The following is a 24,143-nucleotide window of genomic DNA, read 5'->3' on the forward strand; positions in this document are numbered from 1 at the left end:
GAAACACGCTTGCACACTCCAATTATTGTCATGTTCTTCGCAATGCAGTAACTAGCCTAGATATCTATAAACAGATGAACAGACAGCTAAAATGTAGCAAACGTATATAATGGAATTTTATTCTTTGTAAAGAAAAATGAAGTCATGAATTTGCAGGAAAATGGATAAAATTGGAAAATGTTGCATGAAGTCATCCAACCTCAAAAAGATAAATATCACTTGTTTTCTCTTTTATGTGGCTCATAGCTCATAATGTCTATATGCATATGTATAAACAGTGGTAAATGATATGAAACAAGACCATTACAAGAGAACAGGTGTAGAAGACATGGGGAAGTACACGGCATATAAGTGAAATGGATGTCATGGGAGAATTAGCGTGTATTGGGGAAAATCTGCCAGGAAGATGGAGGAGGAGAATCAATAAAAAAAATTCTTCTAAAATGTCACAAACAGACCCAATACTGTGGATGCTAATTGATTGTTTTAATTTGAAAACTGTTTCCAGTATTTTGTCCTCCAAGTCACAGCCCCAGCCTTCTTCTCTACATCACAGTCTATGGTCTTTCCTTCTTTCTTTGACCCAGGTGCACAAAAATAGACAATTAATAACTATGCATCTGTTTCAATTTGCTTATTTGTTGATTCCTCACTTTAAATTCTGTAACATGCCACAAAAGCTAGATCTTCAAATAACCATCCTGCACTGCCATTTCAAGGCCTTCTCGTCACGGTGCCATCCTCCTAAAGACCATGTCAATCAATCAATGACTTTCATATGTGTGTGTTAAATATACATTAAATCGGTAAATGTATATAACATATACTATACATAGTATTTACATAGAGGTTCTTTTCAACTTATTGGGTTGCATTCCAATAAGCTCTTCATGAGTTGAAAATATCATGACTTGGAGGACAAAATCCTGGAAACATTTTTCAAATTAAAACCATCAATTATCATCCATAGCACTGGGTCTCTTTGTGGCAATTCAGATTAATTTTTGTAAAGCAAGTGTTGGCAAGGATGTGAAGAAATTGGAAGCTTGTACCCTTCAGTGGAAATGCAATATCGTGCATCCGCTGTGAAGAGACAAATACAGACCTTGTATGGGTCTGAGCTAGGTCCTCTGCATCTACCTCACGGCTGTGTAACTTGGTGTTCCTGTGGGACTCCTGACAGCGGGAGTGAGGGACAGATGTCTTTGACTCTTTTGGCTGCACTTGGGACCCTTTTCCTCCTGTTGGGTTGCCTCATCCCAATATGAGAGTTTGTACCTCGTCTTATTTCATCTTGTGATGGCATGTTCAGTTGATATCCCTGGGAGGTCTGAAGGGAAACAGAAGTGGAGCAGATCTGAGGGAGAATAGAGGTGGGGAAGCTGAGAGGAGTGGAGGGAGGAGAAACTGCAGTTGGGGTCGAATGTATGAGAGGTAGTAAAGGAAGGAAGAGAGAAGAACAGTATGTAAACTCCTCAGGAAATTAAAAATATAAATACCACATTATTTAGCAATTTCATTTCTTGGTGTATGTTCAAAAGAACTGAATGTAGATTCTCAAACAGATATGTTCATTCCAGCTTCATAGGATCGTTTTTCATAACAGCCAAAAGGTGGAAGAAGCCCAAATGTTTATTGATAGATGAATAAGTGAAGAAAACATGGTATATCCATGCAGATTGAATAATGTTCATTTTTCAAAGGAAAGAGGAAAATTCTGGCACAGGTTAGTATATTAATGAACTTTTAAAACACTATCCTACATGAAATAAATCAATCATATAAATATAGACACAACTCAGTTCTATTTATGGAGTGCCTAGCATACTTAAATTCTTAGATTTGGAGAATATTCTATGATTTCTAGGGGATTACTTAGTAGAGAGATACTGTTTAATGAGTACAAAGCTTTTGTTGTGTCTGGAGAATTCTAGAAATAGATAGTGATGATGGTTGCACAACAGTATGAATATGCTTAATACCAGTCTACTGTACCCTTAATGATTAAATGGAAATGGTGATGTGTATTTTACTGCAACTAAAATAATTTTAAAATGAAGAATACCAGTACTATTCTGTGTCATTGATGGGGCTTTCCTGTTTCACGGAGACGCTTAGAATTAATTCTACTGGTTTCCATTCTATGACCCTTAGGACTTGCTTGACTTTCAGTGTGAACCACATATTATTCACACTCCCACAACAAGCTCCTGTATCTCTAGCACAATTTCTGGAAACCTCTTTGCTGTGCTTTGGCCGTCAACTTGTCTCCAAGCATTCTCTTTTGAGTCATTGGTTTTGTTTTATATTGATTTCCTCTGCTTTCACATTTATCACTCTACAGTTTATAACAATAGAATATACCCTGGTGTTGTAAGCAATGACTACAGTATTGAAAACTTCTGGAGACAGTGGCCATGAGATTAAGCAATCCCATCTCCCTGAGAATATGCACTCCTTTGCTTTAGCAACAGATAAGGGTAGGATTCACTATTTACACATCTCATACCAACACACTGTTAAACTATCTTTTTTTGGTTGACTAAATAAAGTGAGGTAACCTACCTGACTAGATGACAAAACTGGACTTTTTAAATTAGCATTGAGGCGTTCATGGGTGTGTCCTCAGGCACATGCCATGCCTTATATGTGCATATTGGAAGACAGCCTGAGGAAGTCGTGTCTCTTCTTCCACCATGTGGGTTCTGAGGACCAAACTTAAGTCACCAGGCTTGGCAGAAATTGGCTTTCTACATAATTTATTTTTGATGTAACTTCTATGCGTCTCTGTCATCTGAGCTTTTGGTGAACTTCTGAATTAGAAATTCAAAAGTCATTTTTCTCTGCTAACTCTGCAGCAGTCTCATGCTTCTCCAAAGATTAGCATTCACTCCTAAACGTGTCTACAGCAAAAGCTCAGTCAGAAGTTTGCTCAGAACTTCAAATTTTCCTAGAAAGATTATTATATTTTTCTTTTGTAAATGTTTGGAAGTTCTTGGCACATTAGGGACACAAAAGGCTGTGCCCATAGGATTTTATTCTTCAATTTTCTTTGGTTTTAATAGCTGACTTATTGGCCTGAAACTACTTATTGATTGTGTGTGAATATTCTTTCTCTACCACCTACTGTGGGGAATAGACTGCTGATGTGGATTTAATGTGACTAGGTGAATGACCTCAATTCAGATTCAATAATTCAGTTTCCACAATAAAAATAGCCTTATAATCAGCTAAAGAAAGTTCAATACCAGCACTTTTGTTGGATATCTTAGAACAAATAATTGGCATTTGTGAACCTAAAAAATAACCAGTGTATTTAGAGATTAAATATATACATTTTGAATCTTAGTCAAATTGAAAAGGTCACAAAATATTGTAATAATTAAAATTTGCCAGTATTTTTTTTTAAATTACTGGTTATACAAAGTTCTAAGTCCTGTTTTGAAAATCTAACAAAAGAGCCAGGAGGTGGTGGCACATGCCTTTAATCCCAGCATTCAGGAGGCAGAGGCAGGTGGATGGGTCTCTGAGTTTGAGACCAGCCTGGTCTACAGAACAAGTTCCCAGACAGTCAGGGCTACAAAGAGAAACCCTGTCTATAGATAGATAGATAGATAGATAGATAGATAGATAGATAGATAGGAAGGAAGGAAGGAAGGAAGGAAGGAAGGAAGGGAAAGGAAGGAAGGGAGGGAGGGAGGGAGGGAGGGAGGGAGGAAGGAAGGAAGGAAGGAAGGAAGGAAGGGAGGGAGGAAGAGAGGGAGAGGAAGGAAGGAAGGAAGGAAAGAAGGAGGGAAGGAGGGAGGGAGGAAGGGAAGGAAGGAAGGAAGGAGGGAGGGAGGGAGGAAGGAAGGAGGGAGGGAGGGAGGAAGGAAGGAAGGAAGGAAGGAAGGGAGGGAGGAAGGAAGGGAAGTCTAACAAAATAATTGTACTGACTTCGATGATAACAAATTTGCATCCATCAACAGCTCCTCCACCATGTACCAGGCCCGGAATCTAGCTTAAGCCTTGGCCAATCTCCATGAGATAGTAAAATAATTACCTATTCATATATAGGTCTTAAAATAAATCAAAATATATCCATAATTTTGACAAAAGCATCTCAACATTGTATTTTATGAATAATGCAATATAAACCATGCTTAATGAGCACTATCTGAAAGACAAGATTAATCCACTGATAGATGCTTTTCTTAATTTGATGACATAATTTTCTTGGGTAGTTGCCTACAATAATATATTTAGACACCTAAAATTTATACCTTTGTCTCCCATCAAGCCATAATATCAGAGAAATATAATTATGATATATCACTTTGGCCACATTTTCTGTACAAGTTGATGCTGAGATATCTAGCTATCTTGAGAAATATTACAGTATTTTATTTATTCTAAACTTTGTCAATAATTTTCTCATCACCTCACTTGGCACCTTTTGGGAGAGTCTCTCAGATTTAGCATTGTCTAAAAGTATAATTAAGGATCTAATAAAAATTGGACTCTTCAGTTCATGATTTTTGTTTAATACATAAAAATTATACCTTTCGCTGCTGGAATTGTTTCTGTTTTGCTGAAGACAAACCAGAAGTATCATTATATGTTCTTGTCAAGTGTATGACACACTTAGTGTGAACCTTTTGTTGTAACTGTACCCTTACCACATCTTAATCTCTTAGCCAGATCTTACTTTACTAATATTTTACCCTATCTTATGTTTATGTGAAAACAATTTTTGTTCCTTCCAAGAAAATGGGTAGTCTAAAGTGAACAAAAACACATTACATAAGCAGATAACCAACATGCATCAGGTGGTCCACCCACTACTCTAAGCTTTTATATCATGCTGTTTATGTAGACACACACAAACCCAGTTTCTCCAATAAAAGTCTACTTAACACATTTCTTGCTTTTGGCACACTTTAGACTATATTCCCCTCTTTCTGACTACTATTTCTATTTTTAAAAATGAGGCATATTCTGCTTGTCCCCGGCTTCTATTATTTATGAAAACACTCTCAGGGGCTTGTACTTACTCCTTAGCACTTATTAAAGAACAATATATTCATTCCAAATAAATTCATTGCTCCTCCCAAGAAAAGCCTGCAAGAAGTATGTACTCACTCATAAGTGGATACTAAATGTGAGGGAAGGGATGGCCAGACTGCAACCCACAGCTCCAGAGAGGCTAGCTAACAGGGAAAGACCCTAGGAGGGACACATGGATGACCCTGTGCAGGAGAAGTGGATGAGATCTACATGAGTGGACTGGGGAAGGAGGGGTGGCAGAGGGCAAGGAGTGGGGGATGAGAACATAGGGAAATGGGAGGGTCAAGCTGCAACAGGGACAGAGTGGGAGGGCAGGGAGGAAGAAACCATGATAGATGAGGACATCATGGGAATAGGAAGAGGCAGGGTGCTGGGGAGGCTCTCAGGAATCCACAAGGTTGACCGTACCTTGGTTTGCTGGCAGTGGTCCAGAGGGTGCCTGGACTGGTCTACTCTGGTGACCAGCCTAGCAATAACCTTGCTGTCATCATAGAGCCTTCGTCCAGTGATAGATGGAGGCAGATACAGAGATCCACGGCCAAGCACGAGGCTGAGCTCTGGGAATCCAATTAATGAGAGACAGGAGGGATACTGCAGGTGAGGGATGTAGAGATCATGATGGGAGGACATGCAGAGATGACCGGCCACACTAGTGGAAGCCCATGAACTGTGGACTGGTGGCTGTGGAGCCCCCATGGGACTGGACTAGGCCCTCTGGACATGGAAGACAGTTGTTTGGCCTGAACCGTTTGGGGGGCACCCAGGTAGGGGGATAGGGATCTGTCCCTGGTCTATGGGCAGGCTTCTGGAACCTGGTGCCTGTGGTGTGACACCTTGCACAGCCTTGGTGCAGTGGGAAGGGGCTTGGACCTGCCTAGGCTCAGTGTGCTGGGCTCTGCTGACTCCCCATGGAGACCTCAATTTGGGGGATGTGGGGATGTGGGGTGGCTTGGGAAAGAAGGCTAGGGGGTGGGAGGAGGGAGGAGGGGGGTCTGTGGGTAGCATGTGGAGTGAGTAGAAAATTTCTTAATAAGGAAAAATGAAAAAAAAAGAAACTAGTAGCAATCAAGAAGAAAAAAAGAAAAGCCTTCATGATTTGCATATGCCTTTAGCTCAGATGTGTCAGACTTCAGAGTCTGGCAGCCATGATTTTATACTGGATCACCTAGATTACACCACTCAACACCTAGCCAAGTCTGACTATACAATAAGAACAGTATAACATGTAACTGACATTAAGACTTGGATGTTTAAGAAGAACTCAAAAACAACTATTTATTTGAGTAACTGTCCTACTGGATGACAGAGAGAAGACTAAATGTAATTAAAGTAATCTTGAAAATACTTTGCCTTTGTTCTTAAAGGGATAGATCATGAATATGTATATCTGAAATAACTTTAGAGTAATTTTGAGAAGTGGGTCATAAATAGAATTTAAGGAGAGCCTTGAGTGTCTTTTTTCCAGCAATAATGAATAATTTGGAGTAAGCCTCTAGCTTGCTTCCACTGATGTTGGTAAATGGCCTCTCCTCAATTTTTGTGACTAGACGTCTGTCACTGTGTGATAGTTCTTCATGGGCCAACTTAAAGCCACATCAAATATAGTCGGAGGTTTTCATTGGAAAGCTAGAATGTTCACTGGGGAAGTCTTAAATTTCACCTACTCGAATTCCTTCTTTTATTTATGAGGAATCAGATAATCAAAGTTCTATCTAAAGATGAAGAGTATCAATGTAATGGTGGCTTAGAACTCTGATCAATTTACCATGATGACCTTCAAGCCACATTGGTATAATTCCTCTTCTCCCCAAACTCCTAATGCGTGTAGAGGTGTCATCTCAATGTCCTGACTTACCACTTAGCAACCATTCCAGTAAGAACTCAAAAACAACTATTTATTTGAGCAACTATAGAATCTAAAGACCCACACGAGGGCTTGCTGATTTTGAAGGTTCTCCCTGTCTTCCAGGATGGACTACATACCAGCAGTTCTGCACAATTAAGACAGGTCTTCAGTGCAAGGTTGAGATTGCTGATGCCCTCATCTAGCATCATTGATGGAGCAGCTACCCAGTTCCCAGCATGTACATAGACCCTGTTAGACTACAGAACCCACATTTTGTAATCAAACTTAACAATGTCCTTTGTAATATATTTATTCTGTCAGTTTTGTTCTTCTCAAGAACTCTGATTACCAGAGGTTGTGAAAAAGTAATGGAGCAATTCAGGTCTTAGGCGCAGAAAGGGTTGTTGTTTGAAGTCTTCAGCAGGCTTCTAAGTCTGAATTGCAGCAAGGGTATAGCAAAAATCTTAAAAAGTCTTATTAATAAAAATAAACCTGAGAGCCAAATATTGGGGTGAACGCTGAAAGATCAGAGAAACAGAACAAGCCACAGCCTAACCTCAGCTGATCTTGTTGCCTCAAACTGGAAGCATCTGTGTCCTCATCTGAATGGATCTCAGCTGAACTGCTGCTAAAAGCCTAAAAGCTTAACTGAGTCTCTAGTTCCTGGACCTCATGTCTCATATACCTTTCTGCTTCCTGCCATCACTTTCTGGGATTAAAGGCATGCATCACCATGCCTGGCTGTTTCCAGTGTGGTTTGGAACTCACAGAGATCCAGACAGATCTCTGCCTCCTGAGTGCTAGAATTAAAGGTGTATGCTATCACTGCTTAAACCTGTTTAATATAGTGGCTGTTCTGTTTTCTGATCCCCAGATAAGTTTGTTGAGGTGCACAATATATCAACCACACAAGGGTCTTGGGATTTTGGAGCAAATCACTGCCATCATCTGTGGACTGCTTTCAAGAGACAGTTCTTGGCTTTCTGTTAGGCTCTAGTGGGAAGTGAACACTTGAAAATGGGCCACCAGGTTACCATGTGACCCAGCTGCCCAACATGAAGTACATATGATCTAACCCACAAGCCACAAAGTTAGGTATATACAATGTACAACAGCACCCCATCATCAAATGGAAATGGTACATACATAATCAGAGCTTAGCAGTTCCCTAAGATAAATAAAACACGTGAAGAAATTGCCCAATTATTCAATTTCCACTTCTGCTACCGTGTCATCTCTCCCCAAGCATAAACCTACAGCCTCATGAAATATTCACTATAATCCATGGACACAGGTAAATAATGTCAGGGCTAGTTTACAGATAGATGGCTTAGCATGCTATGGACCACACGGAAGTCCCATAGTGACAGCATTACAGCTTCTTCATGGGACAACCATGAATGACAGTGGTGAAGAGAATTATTCACAGGGATTAGAATTTTAGGTAGAGTATATTATTATACATTGTGCTTGGAAAGAAGAGTGACTAATGGCCCGATCATATACTGATTCATAGGATGTAGACAGTGGTTTGCCTAGATAGGCAGGGAATTAGAAGAAGCATGATTAGAAAGTCAATGGGAAACACATTTGGGAAAGCTATATATGGATAGATCTCTCCAAATGGGTCACTGACATGAAGATACTTGTGTCCGAGGTAAGTGTTCATCAGAAGGTGACCTCAGTAGTGTAAAATTTCAATAATCAAATAGGGTGATCCTTTCTGAGACAGCGTTCTATCCTTTTCCTAGGTAGTCCCTGTCATTGTCCAAGGAGCTTGTCCATGACGCAGTCGTGGTGGCAGTGATGGAGGTTGTACATGCACTCAACAACATGGAGTTCTGTTGACTTTGCTACAGTTGATCCTGAGTGCCTAGTGATCAGCAGCCTATTTTGGAGCACTTTAGTCAGGGAAAGGGCAAAACTTTAGCCTTGTGGGATAGATAAATATTCTGAGTATGTATTTGCTTTTCATGCACAGAGTGCTTCTGGAGAAACTACAACCCATGACTTACTGAATGCTTTATCCACGACTGTGGTATTCCACACAGCATTGCTTCTGATCAAGAGACTTGCTTCATAGCCTAAGAAGTGCATCTTATCACGTTCATGGAAGTCACTGGTCTTTACATGTTTCCTACTAACCCAAAGCAGCTGGCTTGAGAGGATAGTGGTTGGCCCTTTCAAGAAACATAGCATCATGTTTCTTTATGACAACAACCTAGATGGCTGTGGAATAGTTCTCCAGAAGACTATAAATGTTTTGAGTAAGTGTCTAATACATGGTTCTGTTACTCATATAGCTAGGATTCCCAGGTTCAGGAATCGAGGGGTGGAAATGGGAATAGTACCACTCAATCATCCCTAGTTGACTCACTATCAAAACTTCTGCTCTGATGGCCTAGAACTTTTAGTTCCAAAGAGTGGAGCGCTTCTGCCAAGAGACGCGACAAATATTCCATTGAATTAGAAACTCAGATTCCCCTGCACTACTTTGAGCTCCTGATGCCTCTGAGTCAACAGGCTTAAAAAGGAATTACAGTGCTGGGATGTATGATTGATCTAGTTTACCAGGGGAAAATTGGACTGCTTCTCCATAATAACAGTAGGAATGTTACGTGTGGAAAATAAGGAATGTAAAGAGCAGGGTTTCTTTAGGGTGTCTCCTGTGGTGAAGGACAGATAGGGAACTACAACAACCCAATCCTGGAACAATTATAAAGAAATCAGCCCCTTTAAGAATGTCTGTGTGTGACACCCCTCCAAGGAAAGGACCAAGACTATCAAGATGATTGCTGGGGTGCGGGGAGTATGGAATGGGTAGTTGAAGAAAGTAATGAGAAGTACCAGTGAAGACCAGTTAATGTGACATGGTTAACCATGTGACCAGTTACAGAAACGAGTAATGTAATTGTCATCAGCAGTTCCTATTCTACAATGTTAAGAATATGTTTGTTGGACCAGCAAGATGGCTCAGCAGGTAAAGGCCCTCACTTACAAGTCTGACAACCTGAGTTCCATCCCTGGACCTACATGACAAAATGAGAAAACTGACTCCTGGAAATTGTCATCTGTCCTCACCATACTGTAGTGTGTATCCCCCCACCACATAGACAGAAGCCCTAAATAAATGTAAAATAAAAGTAAAGAATGTTTTTGTTTATCTGTACACATATATTAAATAGTTGTTTGCATTTTCATTCCTCTATTTCTTGACCATGTAATATAAGACAAATCAAGGGAGTAGTAGTAAAGTGTCATAAATCTGTATTATTACATTTAAGTCATGGGATACTAAAGGAATAAGCATTCCTCAAGGGACTTTGCCATCTGCTCTTGAGGGAAGAATAGTACATTTTCAGTTGTATGTAGGATTGTTATGTCAGAATTAGGACCTTCTTATCTTCATTTGGACACTAAGCTTTGCATATAGTCTGTGACTGATTACCAAGTTGACAAGTGGTGAACATGTGATGGTTAACATTGGTTGGACACAGTTGGAATCAACTGTGACATGACTCTGAGTGAGTATTTGATGGTATTTTCTGGAGGGATTAATTGAATAGGAAAGACCCTTTCTCAGAGTGGGCAGTACCTCTGCCAGTTGGGATATAAGGGATAGAAAGATGTTCAAGGAACAGCTTTGGCCTGCTGGTCTCTGCTCCTTGATGGTAAGTAAGTGCACCTTGTCATTGCTACTGTTACCAACCTTTACTAATGTCTAAACTGATCTTCTTTAGATCTTCTAGCATGATCTCCAAAACTTCGTATTGTATGTAAAGCAAAAGGAATCATTTATACAGAGTTCATGAGCAATTAAGACCTTTAGTTCTGGGCCAGGTGGTGGTGGCACAAGCCTTTAATCCCAACACTTGGGAGGCAGAGCCAGGGGGATCTCTATGAGTTTGAGACCAGCCTGTTCTACAGAGCAAGATTCAGGAAAGGCTCCAAAACTACACAGAAAAAACAAAACAACAGCTACTACAAAAGACCTTTAGTTCTAAGAGCAGTGTATATCCAGTACTCAAGCCTCCCAGAAGGTCTATCCAAGAAAAGTTCCTGAATTTACTTGCTAATTCATTTTTTTTTTTTTAGTATTACTAAGACAACTTGAGACAAAACTGTGGCTATGAAGGCTTAAAGAGAATGAATGGGGAAAACCATGAAGGCATGGGCTTTTATTCAGAAGTTTGGCCAATGAAATTAACAGAAAATGTCTCATAAAGGACAAGTAGATGCCACAGTGTCTTGGAGAAACAATAAAAGGATGAGGAAGAAGATGGGGAGGAGAAGGAGGTAAAAATAGGATGAGTGTCAGCCTAAGGTTTCTACAGCAGTAAAAGACAGATCCAGGACACAGCATAGCTCATCCCAGAAGCAAGACCTTCTGGGAACCTGGTGAGAAGGACAGTCCATGCTAGCAGGAGAAAGGATAGAGGCGGGTTGGGTGGCACTTGTAGTGAAACTTGAATCTGTGGGCCTGGCCTCATCAGGAGAGAAGGAAAACCAGAGGAGGGTAAGATGATGAGTTCATGGAAAGACACAAAAGGGTAGAAAATTACAGGTCTTTTACAGTGTAGTGAGAATCTCTATCACCTCAAGAAATCTCAGTAAAGAATGACCAGAAAAATTAGTCCTACAAATTGAAAGAGTGAAGTGAGGAAATGTATCAAAATGCTTCTGAAGCTGAGCTCTTCAAACCAAAACACTGTTCTATGAAGAAATATGAGCACAAGACAACAGCTCTAAACAGGTTTCTCTCTGTTGATCCCAGAGTGCATCTTGGGAACATATGGTTCTCATTTTTAAGTCACATGCTAGCTCATGACACATGGCTCTTACATTCCAACCAACTCCTTTATCTGGTGCTTACCTCAGGGGGAAACTGATTTATTTTTGTCCTTTAAACTGACAATATTTGTTTCTTGGCTGCTGGAATCCAACTCCCTTTTCATGTCTTGTTGGTGTTCTAAGCCCATTTGATGGGATTTCCCATAAGGTTTCCTGAGAAAAGAATTCCTAACTCTTCCATTTCATGGAGTGTCACAATGAATGAAGTAGGAAAGTGGATACTTTATGTTTCTGTCTCCTAGTATAACTAACCAAAAGAATACTTCCTAATCCCTAGTGAAAAAATGCTGGCCATGTTGGACCAGAGAGGTAAAACATCAGTGCCACAGGTAAAATTTTCTTCAAAGGATTTCATGTGTAATATATCCTGTAATGCTTTCTGTGAGGTTTTCTCCTGACACACCAACTCAGGCCATCATCTCCACACACAGAGTGGTTCTAGTACGGTACCACACATCTTCACCAAATACTAGGAGCTGCTTAAATGCTCTGAAAACCGTACTACCTATAGGCCATATGTGGACTGTTATGGAACACTAAAATTATCTCACAAGAAAATACAAAATAGCATTTGAAATGTTCACTGATATATTATTAAAATCAAATAGTTTTGCTAATATGACTTCAAGCTACCTACTCATTCTTATCCTTTGAAAAATGGATAAAAAATATTATGAGCAGTATAGGTTAAGTGGTTTATTTATGCTTTCTATTTTTAAGTTTTTCATAATTATCATATATAGTCTTTTAAATTGGATTTTTGATATGTAGTAATATTGTTATTGTTATGAATACAGAAATATAACACCCCAAGGTCTATTATCTTTCATGTTTTCTTGATAAATTGTGTTTCTAGACTGTCTTTAAAAGAATAAAATCTTGTAGCTTTTAACCCATGACCAAACAATGGAGGGTTAAATTCATCAAATATCTCAAGCAGGTTATTTGATGCGTTGTTGTAAATATTTTACAACAAACTAGTGATTAGAGACAAACGATATTTTTGCTTCTAGTTTTGTGGTTCAGACACTCAAGCTTGAAAAGAAATCCCCTGTTGGACAGCAGCACCAAGGATGTAGGCCTTTGTAGTCATGTGCCTGCATGGAGGAGGCAAACACAGAAATCAACACGATATAAAAATGGCATCTACACTTTACTGGAAGCAATGTTCAATGGGTTGTGTTTTCCTTGGATCTCTGAGAATCTGATTTATTTTCATTATTACAGTTCATATTTCTGGTCTAGGCACTCGAAATATGAATGCTCATATGGGATTCTTCCACATTAAAATTTGTTACAATAAATCACACTGGAAATTAAATATATAATATAATATAAATGGTGGTCTGATATAAATCAGAGTGTATTATCAGACATTTTAAAGTCAATGAAATCATGATGTGTTACGCAACTATATAATGTAGATTAGTATGTGTTTGATTATATATTCATTTTTCAAGAATAATGTATTATTATCTCAAATCAAAATTTATTTCAGGAAAATCAAACATATAAACACTTTAAAATGCTTAAGAGCCACAAAATCATTCCAAAATATAGATCAGTAAATTTATTTCCCAAGTACAATGCTAAAGAAAAAAAGTCACAGATTTAGGGCTGGAGAGACTATTCAGTGGTGAAATGCTGGCTTACCATTTATGAGGTCATTCACCTAAGAAAATGTCATCATTTAAAATATGCTTGATAAAAATAAGGTTTTCAATAGATTTAAAGGACAAAACAAATAAAACATTTGTACCAGACTGAGAATAAAAACTTTGTAAAAAGATATGCTATTGTATTTTGTATGACATTCTATTAAATTCATAAGAAGCAGTTCCCTAGACACTAACACACACATACACACCACCACCACCACCACCGCCACACACACCTTTTTTTCCTTTCTATAATTTTTTTTTCTTCTCTCATATATTATATCCTGACCTCAGTTTCCCCTCCCTCCTCTTTTCCCAGCCCCCCTCCTGACTTTTCCTATCTCCCAGATCTACTCCTCTTCCATTTCCCATAAGAAAAGAGCAGGCATCCCAGAGTTATCAACCAGACATGGTGTAACATGTTTCAATAAGACCAGACACATCTCTTCATACTAAGGCTGGATGAGTCAACCCAGTAAGAGTACAGAGGTCCAAAAGCAGCCAAAAGGGTCAGAGACAGCCTCAACTTCCACTGTTAGGAGTCTCAAAAGAACACCAAGCTACACAACCATAACAGATATGCAGAGTATTAGCTCAGACCCATACAGACTACCTGATTGTCAGTTCTCTGTGAGCCCTGGTTGATTAAGTCTGTGAAACATTTTCTTGTGGTGTCCTTGACCCCTCTGGCTTCTACAGTCCTTCCTCCCCATCTCCTGTAGAATTCCCTGAGCTCTGCCTAATGTTTGCCTGTGAGTCTCTGCATCTGCCCTCATTAGTTGCTGAATGAAGCCTCTATGGTGAAGATTATGCTAAACTCCAGTCTAAAAGTATAGCAGAGTATCACTAGAAATCATTTCATCAACTATTTTTTTTTGTCAGTCATGTTTGGTTCTCTCCCAGTTCTCTGGGCTCTCCAGGTTCCTGGCCCTCCAGGCAGTGTCAGGAGTGGGCTCCTTCTTGTGGCATAGTCTCAAGTTAGACCAGTCATTGGTTGGCCACTCATATTCACTTATGAGTACATACCATGTTTGTCTTTCTGGATCTGGGTCACCTTACTCAGGATGATTTTTTTTCTAGTTCCATCAATTTGTCTGAAAATTTCATGATGTTATTTTTTAACAGCTGAGTAATAGTCTATTATGCAAATCTTCACATTTTCTTTATCCATTCTTCAGTTGAGGGACATTTAGGTTGTTTCCAGTTTCTGGCTGTTGTGAACAAGGCTGCTATGAACATAGTTGAGCAAATGTCCTTGTGGTAGAATGAAGAATCCTTTGGGTATATGCCCAGGAGTGGCATAGCTGAGGTAGATCCACCCCCTGTTTTCCAAGGAGCCGCCATATTGATTTCCATAGTGGCTGTACAAGTTTGCACTCCCACCAGCATCAGAGGAGTGTTCCCCTTGCTCCACAACCTCTCCAGTATGAAATGTCACTTGTGTTTTTTATTCTAGCCATTCTGATAGGTAGAAGATAGAATCTCAATGTATTTTTGACTTGCATTTCCCTGTTGGCTAAGAATATTGAACATTTCTTTTAACATTCCTCAGCTATTTGAGTTTCCTCTCAAATATTCTCTGTTTAGATCTTTACCTCATTTTTAGTTGGATTATTTGGTTTTTTTTGATATCTAGTTTCTTGAGTTCTTAATGTATTTTGGATTATAGCCCTTTGTCAGATGTAGTTGGTGACAATCTTTTCCCATTCTGTAGACTGTTCCTTTACCCTATTGATGGTGTCCTTTGGCTTACAGAAGCTTTTCAGTTTCATGAGGTCCCATTATTAATTGTTGATCTTAGTATCTGCACTACCAGTTTTCTGTTCAGGAAGTCATCTCCTCTGCCAACGTGTATTTCTATTCCTCCATTTCTCTTCTAGGTTTAATGTGTATGGTTTTATATTGAGATCTTTGATCCACGTGGACCTGAGTATTGTGCAGATTGATAGATATGGATCAATTTTCATTCTTCTACACGCAAACATCCAATTAGACCAGCACCATTTGTTGAAGAAGCTGTCTTCTTTTCCATTGGGTAATTCTGGTTTCTTTATCAAAAATCAGGTTTCCATAAGTCACACACACACACACACACACACACACACACACACACTCACATCATGTGCGCACATCTTTAAAAAATGTTGAGGTAGTCCCAGAACTAAGCTACAACAAGCAATAGCTATTTTCTTCTTTTAAAAATATTATTAGAGTGTATTAATTGTACAAAACAATGAGTTTCATTATGACATTTTTATACATGTAGAAAATGTACATGGACAATATCCACCCTCCATTTTTCTCCCTTTTCCCCTTCTCTCCCCTGTTGATGATCCTCTTCCTCTTTCCAGACAGATCCCTCATGTGAGCACAGGTGCCTGAGGAAGCCAGAGACACTGGAACCCCTGGAGCTGGAGTTACAGGGTGCTATGGGCTGTTACACACAGGTGCTAGGAATCATGCAGATCCTCTGTGTGAGGTGCACACTTGAGCTGCTGTGCCATCTCTCCAGCCCAGACTGTCACTACTTAGGAGGATGTTCCAATCTGAAAGAAATGTCCTTTCTTTAAAAGGGACAAACCGCTTCTTGCTGAGCCATTCACAGTATATTGACATATTTCCCTATCACACTTCAGCTAATTAAATAACATAGTTTCTCTGTGTAGCCCTGGCTATCCTGGAACTCACTTTGTAGACAAAGCTGGCCTCGAATTCACAGAGATCCGCCTATCTCTGCATCCTAAGTGCTGGGATTAAAGGCACGTGCAGAGGAGAAGCCTGAGGAGGGCCGAGCGTGGCAGTTGCGCCGCCGCCGGCAGGAAACGGAGTCGGCGGCTGCAGGGTTTTCATTGTGTATGGGGGAATGGCAGTATGCTCATCAGATTTTTGTCAACTGGACACAAGCTACAGTTATTTGGGAAGAGGAACTCTAAATGCCTCCATAGGGTTTGCCTGTAGAAAATAGCTCCAGATGTTAAATGAAGCTGGCCAGAGTTCATCCATGAAGCATCACAGCCCCTCCAGATGTTTGGGGACAGCTGCTCCAGAGAGAAATTGACCCGTTTACATTAGGTAACTAGTCACAATGAAGAAAATTAGTTTGAAAACCTTCCGGAAATCTTTCAACCTGAGTAAAAGCAAAGATGAAACCGAGTTCATGGTGGTTCAGCCCCAGTTCTTCACTGGCAATTTCGTGAAAGATGACTCCTTATTCGGGAGCTGCTATGGCAAGGACATGGCCAGCTGCCACACTGGCAGTGAGGAGGAGAAAGGGAAGAACAGGTCCAAAAGTGAGAGGCTGATAGGCACCTTGAAGAGGCAGTTGTCTGCCAAGCAGAAGGGCAAGGGCAAGGGTGGGATTGCACCCACAGATGAGGACACCTTCTCCTCGGCTTCAGCGCCTGGAGGCCTCAAGGACATGCGTGCTCCATGGCCCATCCGTTTTACATCACTGCACAGCCACCACTACAGCCCCACACCCTGGCCGCTGAGGCCCACCAGCTCGGAGGAGACATGGATCAAGACGGAGATGCGGGTAAAGGCCCTGGTGCATGCTGCCAGCCCGGGCCCTGTCAATGGTGTGCGGAAAGCGCTGCGGGAGCTGCAGCCCAAGGAGCTGCGGGACCTGCAGCCAGAGCCCCGCCCTGAGCCCCGCTGCAGCCCTGGTTCACCCAGGGATCTGCGCCTCCATCTGGAGGAATACGTGCCTGTAGTTATCGGACTCATGTCTCAGGACTACCTTCAGTACACCGTGCCTTTAGAAGACGGGATGTGCCCTCGGGAAGGGCCGCGTAGCTGCTGCCTGGACACGTCCTTGCCCATGGAGGTGTCGGCCGTGCTGCCAGGGGCCAGCACCTTCTCCGAAGACGACAGTCAGGTGGACCAGGACCTGGCTGTAGCTCCAGAGATCCTTGTGGATTTTTCGGTGAACAACTTGTTGATTGGCACCACAGGAGTCATGTTGCAGAACCCCAGAGCAGGTCATGACGATGCCCCTCCCCTCTCACCATTGCTACCTCCAATGCAGAATAACCCAATGCAAAGGAACTTCAGCGGCCTCTCAGGCCCGGACATGCACATGGCCGAAAGTGTGCGCTGTCATTTGAATTTCGATCCCAACTCTGCACCTGGGGTTTCAAGAGTTTATGACTCAGGGCAGAGCAGTGGGCCCATGGTTGTGACAAGTCTTAAGGAGGAGCTGGAGAAAACAGTGGTGGTATTGGGGTCCTATCACATGCTGGGAGGCAGAGGGGAAGCTGGCAAATGTGCCTGATGGTTCTTTTCTTGTTCGGGATAGTTCTGATGACCGTTACCTTTTAAGCCTGAGCTTTCGTTCCCATGGTAAAGCACTTCACACTAGAATTGAGCACTCAAATGGTAGGTTCAGCTTTTACGAACAGCCAGATGTAGAAGGGCATACATCTATAGTTGACTTAATTGAGCATTCAATCAGGGACTCTGAGAACGGAGCATTTTGTTATTCAAGGTCACGGTTGCCTGGATCTGCGATTTACCGGGTCAGACAGACTAAGCCAGTGTCCCGGTTCATGCAGGTGCGCTCTCTGCAGTACCTGTGCCGTTTTGTTATCCATCAGTACACCAGAATAGACTTAATTCAGAAACTGCCTCTGCCAAACAAAGTGAAGGATTATTTGCAGGAGAAGCACTACTGAGAGATTAGGAGCCTTGCTTCTTGCACTTCGGGGTTCAGAAACAAGACTGGAGTACAGTTTACAGACTTACATCGCCATTGAAGTCTTTGCTGCCATAACTATTTTAGTTTTTATGTGTGAAAGGGTCATCAATTTGTTCAGGGGTGGGGAAGTGTTTGCAAGGTGTCTTGAGTTTATTTTGATTCTTTGGAAAGGGATGTCTTGAGTCTTGAGGATCTAGAAGTGTGAATTATCTTTCTTTCATGTGCAGAATAATCACAATGTGAATGACCAGATTCTCCTTAATGCCCACCCCCCAGTCCTTTGCTGCTATCCACTGGGATTCTTATGTATTAAAGCACATTTCATGTGTATTCAACCCTAAGTAAAGTAGAATGAAACATAAAGGATGAAAATTGCTATGACGTTAAATGGCCCAGTTGAATAAATGTGTGGGATAAAACATATTTGCATATACACTGAAAAATGATTTTTTTAAGTCTCACACTTTAAAAAGGATTTATTCAGAATTCTGAATTGACACAATCTTGGTTAATGGAATATAAATCTGCAACATATCTTGTACAACACTTTCCTAATTTGTTTTCTAAGGATGTGATAATTGTTTTGTATTTTTCTTTTGCCTTCATTTTCATCTTATGGTTTGTCTCTTTTGATAAATGGCCTTACATTAAAAATTGTAAACAAAAAAAGGTATGTGCCACCACTGCCCATCAATAATTCCTATTTTAATTTAGACTTTGCTCTTTCCTTAAAATGTATTTAATTATCAGTAAATACACAGAGAGTAAACAGATCTAGAAAAGCATAAATGTTTTTTTAAGGTTTATGTGTTTATTTAAGTTTTTTTTTTTATTTTACATACCACCCACTGTTCCCTCTCCCTCCCCTTCTCCTGCTTCTCCCCACCTCCCCCCAGCCCACCTCCAACCAATCCTCATTGGGGTAAAGCCTGCCTTGAGTATTCAACATAGGCTAGCATATCAAGTTGTGGCAGGCCAAAGCCCCCCCCCACACACACACACATCAAGACTGAGTAGGCATGGTACCACAGGGAATGAGCTATATAAAAGCCAGTTCATGTACTCTGGATGAGTCCTTGTCTGATTGCCAGGGGGCTCACAAACAGATCAAGCCATACATCTGTCACCCTTCATTCAAGGAGCCTAGTGCAGTCCCATGCAGTGGGCTCCCACTAGCTTGGGTCAGCTGTCTCTGTGGTTTCCTCTTCATGATCTTGCCCCCGCCCCTTGCTCTTGTAGTCCCTCCTCCCTCTCTTCAGCAGAACTCCAGGAGCTTAGCCAAGTGCTTGGCTGTGGGTCTCTACATGTGCTTCCGTTGCCAGTTGCTAGATGTAGGTTCTATGATGACAATTAGGGTAGTCACCGATCTGAATACAGGAGAAGGCTAGTTCAAGCACCCTCTCCACCATTGCTATGAGTCTTAGCTGGTGACATCCTTGTGAGTTCCTGGGAATTTCCCTAGCACCAGACTTCTCCCTAACTTCATAATGGCCCATTCTGTCAAGATATCTCATTTTTCTCCCTTTCTGTCCCTCCCCAAATTTGCCAATCTCAAGTCCTCATGCTCCTACCCCCCAACTCCTCCCCTTTACTCCCACCTCCCAATTTACTCAGGAGATCTTAACCCTTTCCCCTCCTGGGGCAATCCATGTATGTCTCCCTCAGGGTCCTCATCTTTACCTAGCTTCTCTGGGGTGGTGGGTTGGAGCCTGTTTATCATTTGCTTTGTGTCTAATATTAGCTTATGAGTGAGTACATGCCATGTTTGTCTTTCTGGGTCTTGGTTACCTCACTCAGGATGAATTTTTCTAGTTCTATTCATTTGCCTACAAATTTCATGATGGCATTGTTGTTGTTGTTTTTTAACCACTATGTAATACTCCATTGTGCAAATGTACCACATTTTCTTTATCCACTCTTTGTTTGAGGGGCATCTAGGTTGTTTCCAGGTTCTGGCCATTACAAATGGTGCTGCTATAAACATAGTCGAGCAAATGTCCTTGTGATGTGGTTGAACATCTTTTGGGTATATGCCCAAGAGTGGTATTGCTGGAACTTGAGGTAGGTTAATTTCCAATTTTCTGAGATACCACCATATTGATTTCTAGAGTGGCTGTACAAGATTTCACTCCCACCAGCAGTGGAGGAGAGTTCCCCTTATTCCACATCCTCTCCAACATAAATTGCCATCAGTGTTTGTGATCTTAGCCATTCTAACAGGTGTAAATGGTATCTCAGAGTCATTTTAATTTGCATCTCCCTGGTGGCTAAAGATGTTGAACACTGCCTTAAATGTCTCTCAGATATTTGAGATTCTTCTGTTAAGAATTCTCTGTTTAGAGCTGTACCCCATTTTTTTTTTTCGAGACAGGGTTTCTCGTGTAGCTTTGCGCCTTTCCTGGAACTCACTCTGTAGACCAGGCTGGCCTCAAACTCACAGAGATCCGCCTGGCTCTGCCTCCCGAGTGCTGGGATTAGAGGCGTGTGCCACCATCGCCCAGCCCCATTTTTAATTGGATTATTTGATATTTTGATGTCTAGTTTCTCCAGTTCTCTATATATTTTGGAGATCAGTCCTCTGTCAGATGTGCTGTTGGTAAAAATCTTTTTCCCATTCTGTAGGCTGCCAGTTTGTCTTTTTGACCATATCCTTTGCCTTATGGAAGCTTCTCATTTTCAGGAGGTCCCATTTATTAGTTGTTGCTCTCAGTGTCTGTGCTACTAGTGTTATATTTAGGAAGTGGTCTCCTGTGCCAATGTATTCAAGGTTACTTCCCACTTTCTCTTCTGTCAGGTTCAGTGTAAGTGGATTTATGTTGAGGTCTTTGATCTACTTGGACTTAAGTTTTATGTGTGGCAACAGATATAGATCTATTTGCATTCTTCTACATGTAGACAGACAGTTATTGCAGCACAATTTGTTGAAGATGCTTTCTTTTTTCCATTGTACAGTTTTGGCTTCTTTGTCAAAAATTATGTTCATAGCTGTGTGGATTAATGTCAGGGTCTTTTATTCCATTCCATTGATCCACATGTCAGTATTTTATGCCAATACCAAGCTGTTTTTATTACTATAGCTCTGTAGTAGAGCTTGAAGTCAGAGATTGTGATGCTTCTGGAAGTTTCTTTATTGCATAGCATTGTTTTAGCTATCCTGGGCTTTTTGTTTTTCCATGTGAAGTTGAGCATTGTTCTTTCCAGGTCTGTAAAGAATTGCATTGGGATTTTGATGGGGATTGCATTGCATCTGTAGATTGCTTTTGTTAAGATTGCCATTTTTCCTGTGTTGATCCTACCTATCCAAGAGCATGGGAGATCTTTCCAATTTCAGAGATCTTCTTCAATTTCTTTCTTCAAACACCTAAAGTTCTTGTCATACAGGTCTTTTACTTGTTTGGCTAGAGTCGCCCCAAGGTATTATGTTATTTGTGGCTGTTGTGAAGGGTGGTGTTCCTCTGGTTTCTTTTCTACCCTGTTTATCATTTGTATATAGGAGGGTACTGATTTCTTTTTAGTTAATCTTGTTTCCTGATTACTGAAGGTGTTTTTCAGCTGTAGAAGTTCCCTGGAAGAGTTTTTGGGGTCACTTATGTATACTATCATATCATCTGAGAATAGAGAAAGTTTGACTTCTTCCTTTCCACTTTGTATCCCCTTGATCTCCTTTTATTGTCTTATTGTTTTAGCTAGAACTTTGAGTGCTATATTGAATAGGTATGGAGAGAGTATCTTTGTCTTGTTCCTGATTTTAGTGGAATTGCTTTGAGTTTCTATCCATTTTGTTTGATGGTGGCTGTTGGCTTGCTGTATATTGCCTTTATTATATTTAGGTATGTTCCCTTATTCCTGATCTCTCTGGTACCTTTATCATAAAGGTGTGTTGGATTTTGTTGAAGGCTTTTTCAGCATCTAATGAGATGATCATGTGTTCTTTTTTCTTTCAGTTTGTTTATATGGTGGATTACATTGACAGATTTTGTATGTTGATGCATCTCTAGAATGAAGCCTACTTGATGATGGTGGATGATTTTTTTTTATGTGTTCTTGGATTTGATTTTCCAGTATTTTATTGAGTATTTTTGCAGCAATATTCATGAGGGAGATTGGCCTGTAGTTCTCTTTCCTAGTTGCATCTTTGTGTGGTTTGGGTATCAGGGTAACTATAACCTAGTAAAAAGAGTTTGACAATGTTTCTCCTGTTTCTATTGTTAGAAACAATTTCAGAATCACTGGTATTAGCTCTTCTTTAAAATTCTGATAGTATTCTGTGCTGAAACCATCTGGCCTTAGGTTTTTTTTTTTTTTTTGTTTTTTTTGTTGCTTCTATTAATAACTGCTTCTATTTCCTTAGGGGTTATAGGTCTATTTAAATTTTTTATCTGATCTTGATTTAATTTTGGTATGTGGTAACCATCCAGAAAATTGTCCATTTCTTTTAAATTTTCCAATTTTGTGGAGTACAGCTTTTTGAAGCATGACCTAATGATTCTCTGGATTTCCTCAGTGTCTGTTATTATGTCCCCCTTTTCCTTTCTGATTTTGTTAATTTGGATATTCCTTATTTGCTTTTTGGTTAGTTTGGGTAAGGGTTTGCCTATCTTGTTGACTGTCTCTAAGAACCAACTCTTTGTTTCATTGATTCTTTGTATTGTTCTCTTTGTTTCTAATTTATTGCTTTCAGCCCTCAATTTGATTACTTCCTGTCATCTGCTCCTCCTGGGTGAGTTTGCTTCTTTCCCCTGTACTCAGATTGGTGACTACCCTAATTGTCATAGAACCTACATCCAGCAACTAACGACAGAAGCACATGCAGAGACCCACAGCCAAGCACTTGGCTAAGCTCCTGGAGTTCTGCTGAAGTGAGGGAGGAGGGACTACAAGAGCAAGGGGCGGGGGCAAGATCATGAAAGGAAAACCACAGAGACAGCTGACCCAAGCTAGTGGGAGCCCACAGACTCTGAACTGGCATCTGGGGTGCCTGCATGGGACTGCACTAGGCCCCTTGAATGAGGGTGACAGATGTGTGGCTTGATCTGTTTGTGAGTCCCCTGGCAATTGGACCAGGACTCTTCTCAAATACATGAACTGGTTTTTATCGAGCCCAATCCTTATGGTACCATACCTTACTCAGTCTTGATGTGGGGGCAGGGGTGGGTAGGGTGGGCCTGCCCCAACTTGGTGTGCCAGCCTATGTTGAGTACCCAAGGGGTGGCCTTACCCCTATGAGGAGTAGATGGGGGTGGGATGGGGGAAATGGGGGGAAGCAGAAGAAGCGGGGATGGGGAACAATGGACTGTATGTAAAATGAAAAAAAAACTTTTTAAAATAAATGTTAGAAAGAAAGGAAGGAAGGAAGGAAGGAAGGAAGGAAGAAAGGAAGGAAGAAAGAAAAGACATGCACAAGTGTAGGGTGACACTGGTTTACACTTTGTGATGCCCCAGGAAGAATGTTTTCCCTCTTCAGCTGTCCTGACAAAGAGTGAGGCTTGCAGAGACGACAGAAAGGAGCTGCACTTTAGGGACATTTTTGGATCATTTACAGGAGAAAAGAGAAAGGGAAGGAAAAGGGGGAAAACCGCTCCATCTGAGATGCCCAAGAAGGGGTGACTAACCGTGTAAGTCAGTCTGAGAGATCATGCATTTCCTGGACCTGTCATCAGCCGGATCTTCCTACTTTTTTCCTCTTTGTGTATGGACATTACACTCTTAATTTCAACATTTTAAATATACTATATTAAAACGTTTCCAACCTTTAAAAAGACAAGTGGCCAATGTGACAGATTGTGTTACTCCTTTCAGTGACTTTGCTATTCTTCAGAAATGTGTTAGCCCTGATCATGACTGTGTGTTTTCTTTAAAAGTTCCTTTTCCTCTCTAAAGAAAAGGAGAAGAAAAAAAGAAAGAAAGAGAAGAGAAGACCCCACGGACTCCTGGATTACAGGGTGGGTGTTTGTGCGATTGTTGCACCATTTCCCTCTTTGCTCATGATTCCCATAGTAACAACTTTTTCTCGTATTAAATTCAAAATCAGACAATGTTTGTGACT

At 40.8% G+C, this 24,143-nt stretch overlaps 1 protein-coding gene across 1 annotated transcript; it reads left to right on the forward strand.

Annotated features, from left to right (window-relative positions):
• Positions 1-16,469: 16,469 nt before the first annotated feature.
• On the forward strand, positions 16,470-18,080 carry LOC118595016 (suppressor of cytokine signaling 6-like). Its single transcript, XM_036205280.1, is given in 2 exon segments — positions 16,470-17,604; positions 17,606-18,080. Coding segments are annotated over 2 exon segments (1,587 nt in total). The 5' UTR covers positions 16,470-16,486; the 3' UTR covers positions 18,075-18,080.
• Positions 18,081-24,143: the final 6,063 nt, after the last annotated feature.

The sequence above is a fragment of the Onychomys torridus genome, chromosome 13, assembly GCF_903995425.1.
Source record: "Onychomys torridus chromosome 13, mOncTor1.1, whole genome shotgun sequence".
Classification (NCBI taxonomy): Eukaryota; Metazoa; Chordata; class Mammalia; order Rodentia; family Cricetidae; genus Onychomys; species Onychomys torridus.